General features: G+C 39.3%; 1 protein-coding gene across 1 annotated transcript; it reads right to left on the bottom strand.

Annotated features, from left to right (window-relative positions):
• Nucleotides 1-502: 502 nt before the first annotated feature.
• LOC136677775 (cytochrome P450 2G1-like) lies at nucleotides 503-8,406 on the bottom strand. The gene is made up of 9 exons (XM_066655404.1): nucleotides 8,230-8,406; nucleotides 7,221-7,383; nucleotides 6,690-6,839; nucleotides 6,200-6,360; nucleotides 4,329-4,505; nucleotides 2,448-2,589; nucleotides 2,100-2,287; nucleotides 1,850-1,991; nucleotides 503-1,209 (listed from the first exon to the last, which is right to left on the bottom strand). Exons 1-9 carry the CDS (start codon nucleotides 8,395-8,397, stop codon nucleotides 1,028-1,030), a joined length of 1,473 nt encoding a protein of 490 aa, XP_066511501.1. The 5' UTR covers nucleotides 8,398-8,406; the 3' UTR covers nucleotides 503-1,027.
• Between the last annotated feature and the right edge of the window lie 366 nt (nucleotides 8,407-8,772).

Below are 8,772 nucleotides of genomic sequence, written 5' to 3'. Positions count from 1 at the left end.
TTTATTCATAATGTCTAAAAATCCTGAAACTCACTCCCTAGCGTGAATAGTATCCCAATTTCTGATGAATTATTAATATTGTTATTATCTAAAATTAGTAATAATAGTAATAATTTATAATTGATAATCACAACTAAGCAGAAATAATTCAAATACTTTTACCATGCTACAGAGCAGTGAGGAGCAGTTGCTCAAGGGCTCTTCAGCCGTGGATGTTCCCGCCGGTCTTGGGGATTGGACCGGCAACCTTCCGGTCCTCTAACTATTAGGCCTCGGCTACCCACAGTTCGGAGTTAGAGTATCTTTTAAAAGTTCAGAGTCCAGTCGGTGACTCAGTTACAGTTTCACACACTAATTTGCCAGAATAGAAGGTAACCAGTAATTGTTTTATTTAAATACTGACCATATCCATGATATGCTTAGAAAAGTATATCTAAAATCTGATATGAAAATAATACATTAAAAAATATCTGGAAGTTTTTTCTTCTCTTAAAAAGATTAATACACATCTCTACACAAGAAAACATTTGAACATAGGACAATTGATTACATACAGCTGTAAAATGTAGTTCATGAAGATAATCTTATAGTCAACTTATAAAATTTATAATAAAAATCATTACAAAATTATTTGAATAAGTGAATAAGTATTCTCTACAGAGAAAGCATTTCATTTTGATACATAATTATGGCTTATTTCCTGAGTTCCACATACTGAAAAAAAAGCTATGGCACATTTAATTTTTCAATAAAAATTACAAAATATAAGCAGTTTGAAGTGTGTCTTAACTTTTTTTACAATCAACCAAACGGGTTTCCAAACTCTCAGAGTTTTATCACGTTAGATGCTTCCTGATTGCTCAGACTAGTAATGCTGTTTCTTAACTTCATGGAAGAGAATATTTGAAGGAGCATGTATGTTCTGTTTAACTGTGTTTACAGATGATGATAATATATCTCTAAAATATGATATGTTTTTGGTGGAATGTTTTCTTTTTGTTACAGAAGTCTGAGGTTCTGCTCTAGTTCAGCGGGGGGTGGCGATGAGGTGGGAATTTCGGGGCAGGTTTGCAAATCCGCTGATCTCTGGACTGCAGTCCATGCTCTCTGGACCACCAGGGCAACTAAATGTGAAGTTCTGCAGCAGGGACACAATGAATATAAACAGCTCCATCCGAGCCAGGGACTCACCAACACAGGATCTTTTACCTGCAGCAACAGAAATGGATATGATAGTGTCAGTAACATAACACAGGGGGTGGGGGTGGTTAGAGCAGGGACAATAACTTCTGGGAGTAGTTTCTGGAATTTCACAGGACCAATTTGAATTCACCTTTCCAATTTCTGGTGAACATTAAATGGAGCGTTAACCAATCAGGATTTTTCTCTCTGTGGTATCTAGGTGGATTCAGCTAAATAATTTCTCCCATTGGCTAGACCATCAGAAACTGAACTGAAGGTTCTACACATTAGATTAACTACAATGAAAATTAGAAAAACACCACTGCACACTCTTACACACAGTCTAACTCTTTATTTCTTCATTGTTCACCTTCCTATAAATTATTTGAAAGTTGCACTACACTAGCATCATGTCCAAGCTTTAATCTGTACAGAAAACCTTCATCATCTGGATTTTAGTGTCTGTTCATAGCTCCACAAATCCACCTTTGATTTGTGAGGTAAATATTTATCTGACTATTCCAGCATCAAACAGAATAAACAAACCAAAGGGCATGCTGAGGAGTTTGTGAGGTTGTGTACAGACCTGTGGGATCTTCTTGCATTCACACTATGCTTGTATCTCTTCTGTTTACCTGAGCCGTTGTCTGTGCACTGCTGTGTTTACCTGCAGAAAAGGGGAGGAAGGCTGGGTTCTTTTTAAAGTTGCCGTTGTTGTCCAAGAAGTGATTGGGGTTGAATGTCCAGGGGTTGCCCCAGTGTTCTTCATCTCTCAGAACCGAATGAAGTAAGGGGAAGATTACAGTGTCCTGCACAAACGAGGTGTTGAAACATCACTCATCCAACATCAGCACTAGACCTCCCCAATGTTCTTGTGGTTGAATGCTACATGTGGCGCTAAGCTTGCTGATGCTCACCTTGGGGATGGTGTATCCTCTGAATGTGATGTCCCGTAAAGCATAATGAGGCACGTTGAGTGGTACCAGATCTATATAGCGCTGCACCTCATGGATCACTGCGTCTGTGAATGGGAGGGACTTCCTGTCGTCCATGGCTGGGCTTCTGTCCTGTCCGATCACAGTGTCAATCTCTTTCTGCATCTGCTCTGTGAGGACGGATGTATGTAAGACATCATATTAAACACTGCAGCTACACAAGCCATGGGCTTCAATTAGAAAAATAAACATTATCTAAAGAATTGGCAATAAAAAAACAAAACAAACAATCAAAACAAAAACACACACAAAAAAAAAACCCTGACTTACCCTGTATTTCAGGATGTCGGATGAGCAACATCAGCGCGTATCTGATCGTTGTGCTTGTGGTCTCAGTCCCAGCCAGGAATAAATTCTGTACAGTAGCTGTTAAGTTATCATAGTGAAACTCAGTGTTGGGAGCGTCCTTCTCCTTTAAACAGATTAAAACAAAACAGTCTGATTTCCCAAACAATATTTGATCTACTGAAAAGAGGTGGTAAACATGGAGCAGTTTTCATGGTGGGAAGCATGACTGTGTTTATAATTATGACATACTTATAATAGACTGACCAGCATGTTCTTTCACAAATAAAGCATAATTAGAGCCATTTAACTGGTAATTTAATTTAGTTCAGCAATATATGGGAAATATACAATAAAGATTATTGTACACATAGTTTGCGTGACATCTTCACATGTGCTTGTGTCCGTGTGCTTTACCCATGTTTGACTTGTGTCAGGTGATTCTCTTGTGTTCATGTAACCATGCCGCCTTCCTCGTGTGTCCTGACTTTCACAGGTGTTTTTGTGGTTCTACATGGTTTATAGTGATGTTTTAATGTTTTGTTTCTGGTCTACTGTTCTAGGTACTTGGTTACTTCTGTCTTTATGATGTTTTTGGTTTTTGTTTCTATTGTTTTTCTTGTTCCTAGTTTACTCTGACTTAGTCTTATGTTTCAAGTATTCTTATAGTCTTTCTTTCTCTATGTTGGTTCATTCATTCATTCATTCATTCATTCATTCATTATCTGTAGCCCTTATCCAGTTCAGGGTCGCGGTGGGTCCAGTGCCTACCTGGAATCATTGAGCGCAAGGCAGGAATACACCCTGGAGGGGGCGCCAGTCCTTCACAGGGCAACACAAACACACAGATACACACTCACTCACACCTACGGACACTTTTGAATTGCCAATCCACCTACCAACATGTGTTTTTGGTCTATGTTGGTTGTTTTCTGTAATTCTGTGTTCCTGATTTTTTCTAAAAGTGTTATCTTGGTGTTTTTTTTCGTCTGAGTTTGTAGTTTAGTTAGTAGTTGCTTTGGTTAATTTAGTTCTGTCTCTTTGTAATGTTTGTTTCTGTATTTTACTTTTATGCTTAGTTGTTGTTGTTGGTACATTTGGTCTTGCTCTAGTTTTATTTCCCAGTCTTCTCAACTAAAGTCTTTCCTGTGTTCTGTTCCTCCATTTGGTTTAGATTTTTTTCTTGTTTAATAAAGACACTTCTCTGCAAATACCTCAACTTCTTTTCCCCCTGCAATTCAGCATGATAAATACATTGATTAACATAGGGGGTTTTGAGGCTCCTGAGTGGTACAGTGGTCTATCCCCTATCATCAGGAGGTTGCCTGTTTGATCCCTGGCCTCTTTCTCAGGGTCTCACTCTACCCCCAAAAACCAGCATGAACATCTGTCTGCTGATACATCTGGTCAGCTGGGACTCTCCTTTGGTGCATTAAGCTGTCCAGTGGTGTCACTAGCAGCTCTTTCAAAAGAAGCACAGATTTCCTCCATAATGCTTCTAGTTTCTCATAGATGACAGCATTTGAGCAGCATTCCTGTTGTTCAAATGTGTCTTCTGAGGTAAACAGCTCAGTAATTTCTCATGTGTCTCATGGGTTTAGTGGAGATCTCAGTAAAGTCACAAACTAGGCACGGATTTGCGAGAAGAAATAAACCCTTCTCTCTAAAAAAAAACAAGAGTATTCCTTTGTCTTTGCTGCAGCTTTGGGTTATGTTGTTGGTTATCTTGTTTAATTTTTCATTAGTCTACCTATGGTTGAAATTAAGTGTTTGAGGAGGAAAGTGCTAGACCTCCAAGATGTGCCTGCATTAGACAACAACTTTCACAGCCGCTAAAACAGTGTCTGTTGAGGAGACTTGGTTTACCTGGTCCAGTCGGATGAGGAAGCAGTCAATGAAATCTCGTGGGTTCTCAGGGTCCAGAGTCTCCTTGTGCTTTTGCACTTTGTTCAAAGTAAAAACCTTGAGCTCGTCCAGCTCCTCAAAAATGTTGTGATGTTTTCCTGGAAGGATCTCCATCAGCCGGGGGAAGATATTATACAGCTGTGAGAACAAATATGTTTAGAGGCTAAGGTGATGTAGACATTTTAGCAAGATGTTAGGTTTATTTGGATTAACAATTTTTTTTACTCTTTTTAAAATCTGGCTACATTTCCACCTTTCCTCACAAATGTTGAAATTTGGTGGAGATGTAAGAAGATTTGATTGTTAGCCATGTTACTAAGTGCTAATGCTATGCTAACTTTGGAAATCTTTATAAACAGTAAATTTAGCCACTTTAAGGAGCACACATTGTGAACACGTTAATTTGTGCACACAGCTTTTAGCCTCTGTACAGAAGGATGAAATGCAGTGTGATACTGGAGGCTGGGGGCAGCCTTGGCCTGATGGTTAGAGGACTGGCTTGGTACCGTAAGCAGGGTTCGAATTACGGGGGGATTGGCAGAGTCTGACCCACTAATTAAGACTTGAACACCCCCAAAAGAGGGTAAAAGCAATATTTTGGGGAGTTTGAGACATTTATATATCCTTATTACCTATAATGTTTAATATTACAATAAATGTACAATATCCATGTCTGGAAGAATCTTGAAATATGATTTCAAACACCCCTACACTGAACCATACCATTCCTTGTTAAATTGTACCCCTCTGCATGCCTCATGCATATTATTGGTGACGTGGATTGTGTCCTCATTAAGGTAGCACATGCACAAGCCAGAGAAGACATTACGTGTAAATAACTATTTAGATTATTAATAACACTTTATTGCCTTCAGTAAATCACTCACATGAAGATGTATTTTACAGTTCCATGTGCTGCAGTGGCGACACACGGGTTTTACATAAGCAGTAATGTATAAAACTCATCAGGAACTTAACATCTACTACAAGCTCAATGTAATGTATGCACCATCCTTGTTAAGTTGTTTCACTTAACATGATACACTAACAGAGAGTTTACTTCAGAGACTAACAAGAGCCAAACTTCCATCTTAAAGCATTCCACTGCTCTCCCCCTAACATTTCACACTGTAGATGCTGTATTGGTCCCTGTATGAATGGATGAGGCAGGACAAAAACCTAAGCTACAGTGACTTTCAGTGACATTATTCCCATTTATTCAGAACTAATTAACACATGGTTCCCGTGGAAGAGATTCTGTTTAATATGAATTTCATTTTCCAGGGCAAGAAATCTGCTGACCCCTTACTACAAAGGTTTTTGTGTGGTATGTGACACATTTGGTGGTGTAATGGATTTATCATTAATGTACTGCAGACATTACAGTAAACAAGCAAGACTCTGTAAGGATTGTAAGACTAAAGTTTACTGAAGCATGCACCTGCGGTGTACTGACTTCTCATTATGACCTAAAGAAAATTTGACCCCCCAATTGTCATTGTATTATTCACACCCTGACTGGAATGTTGCCAGTTCAATTCAAAATTGTCCGTAGGTGTGAGTGGGTGAATGAATGTGTTGCCATGTGAATGACTGGCGGCCCCTCCAGGGTGTGTTCCTGCCTTGCGCCCAATGATTTCGGGTATTCTCCAGACCCACTGCGACCCTGAACTGGCTAAGCGGTTACAGACATGAATGAATCAATGAACGAATGAATATTATTATCATTATTATAATATTTTCTTATTATTTTACCTTTTGCAAAAATATTTTGGATGGAGCCTATTAGATACCATTTCTCCACCATATTCTTCATTCTTCATGACTCTTACCTGTCCCTTAGAGCTGCCGGCAAACCGAAGAACTCCAGAGATGACTTGAAGGATACGGAGGAAGTTGTTGTCTTTGTAGTGGAAGCGCTGACCAAACACCAGCGCACAGACCACATTGGACACTGTTCGACTCAGGTAGGACATGGGGTCAAACGGAGCAGCTATGGGGAAATATCACATTAACAACCAATGTCCAGGCTTTATTTTGACATAACTGAATGCAAAATAAACCTGGATTAGCCTTTTAAAACTGCACCTTATATTAGGTGTACAGACAGGTGTTTGTCATTTTATGGTAACTTTAGCATAGAAGTAAAACTGGATAAAAAAAATACAAATCAAATTTGTTCAAATTGGTCAATTTATTAAGAAAAGCAAAAAATGATGTATTAATACACTACGTTCACGATGGCTAACATAAAAACGATGGTGATGGTGTTACTGATAATGCTACACTAACCAGATAAAATATTTTAATGTATTCACTCACATTTAGTTTCTCTGAAACTTTCCAGAAGGTGTTTGCTCTCTTCCTGAATCCAGCCCTCCATCCTCTTCCGTCCCATCCCAAAATCTCTCAGGGTGGAAAGGGTGAACCTGCGGAGCTGACGCCAGCGTTCGCCATTACTGATGGTGAGTCCTAAGAGACATGCACTCCCTTCAGCATAAAGTTCCCTCCTCAAATATTTTAATCATCATTTTTCATGCCTTTTTTCACTGTGTTCAATGAAACTCTCTGTTAGTTATTACATCTCCAAATGTGTATTGGGCAACACTTTTAAAGATACAGTTGTATACGAATATATGGGCACCCTCTGCCTAATGACAGATTTGTTTGTTGTTTTAATGGAAACTTTACCAGAATACATTAACTGTTTAAATACTGCAGATGTCTCAGCACGATAGGATCTCTGCAAAGATGAGTGGGAAAAGGTTTCCTTATTTGGTTTAGTGAGCTGAAAGATTTTTAATTGCTACAGAAAGTGTGTGCAAGGTGTGAGAGGAGAGGAATCATACCTACCAAAGCCTTTCAAAACCTTAATAATAAAAGGCACAGGGGCTCTGCCTACGAAGTCGTCTGCATTGTCTACGAGCGCCTCCTTCACTGTGTCATAGCCCACCAGGACCACCACTCTCTGGGGCCCTAAATAGGTCGTCATCACAGGCCCATAGGTCTTACTCCACTGGGAACATAGATAGACTTTATCAGCATTCAGCAATTCTTGCCGCTGCCCAGCCCTAAACCGGACACAATAACTAATGACTTTTTGTGTATTGATTACACTAATGCTTTTCGTAATCAACTGAGACTGCCTATCAAATAAGTATAAAAATGAACAAACTACAATTTGTCCTGCACTGCTCTATCATTCACAACACGTAAACCCACAGCTGTTCTGTTGTGTTTATTCAGTCAGACTGGATTCAGTGCCCTGTAAGCATGATTGTGCAATGCTGTAGTTCTGTGGGAGGCTCCTGAATAAGGATTATATAATGTTTTCAAGTCACAGTAACAGATTATGTAGCTGTTGAGCATATATTGATTTATGAACTACTTAAAATTACAAAAGTGCCTCATATCCCTCATAAAATGTAATTATTTCTGACACTGACACTATTCAGGGTTTCAGCAGTTTAGGAAAATGCTGTGTTTTTCTTTGCACATAATCCTTAAGTGTAGAAGTTAGATGACCGAAAAGTAGAGGGAACAGCACACCTAAGTTTATACAGCTTTGGCACAAGCAGTGCTTATTTGTAATTATATAAACATTTATTTTTTCATTAAATACATGAGTTGTGTCAATAAGTTTATTATTCATGGTTAAATAATACACCCGTGCTTTATTTAGATATTAATAATGTGCATTTAAATGTGTTTTCTTCATTTAAATCAGAATATTACCTATTTTGCATGAGACTCTGTAGCATAAGACTTCTCATGTGATTAAACATATGACTCCCACAGAGGCTTATAAAAAATTAACAAATCTGGAATCAGTGTCTTTCCTCCTCCAGAGATTTCCTCTTACCTTGAGAAAGGTCTTAAAGGGTGCACGGTTGTCCATGGTGAGGATGTTGCCCAGGAGAGGTAAAGCCAGTGGTCCTGGGGGCAGTTTGTAAGGTTTTCTTCTCCATCGGATCAACACAAACAACACCACCACCAAGCCCACCAAGAGAGAGGTGCTAGAGAACTCCATGTCTCAAGCTTCTGCCCAAATAGTGCTCACTGCTTACGTTCCACAGAATCTGAACGTGCAGAATTGCCCCTCCCCAAGGCCTGGTGGGGTTTATAAGTTGTGTTGTAAAAGGCCGGGAGGAGGGGCTGAATGGGGCAGAGGTGAAACATGTAACTGTTCCCTCACCTCATTACTACAGAACGGGACCAGCTCCAGAAAAATATTTCAGCATGAATAGCACAAACTGGGCTTGGCCCTGAGAAACTGGGATAAAGGGAGGGACTGGTGTGAACAGAGAGATATTACATAATCTAATCACACACTATTCACTTTGATCTTCAGAGGAGACAGGAATGGAATGGTCACTGTGAGGATTGGGACACTTTCTGTTGGTGG

The sequence above is a fragment of the Hoplias malabaricus genome, chromosome Y (assembly GCF_029633855.1).
Source record: "Hoplias malabaricus isolate fHopMal1 chromosome Y, fHopMal1.hap1, whole genome shotgun sequence".
Lineage (NCBI taxonomy): Eukaryota > Metazoa > Chordata > Actinopteri > Characiformes > Erythrinidae > Hoplias > Hoplias malabaricus.
Note: the sequence above shows the minus strand (reverse complement) of the source record. Positions and strands in the feature narration are given on the sequence as shown.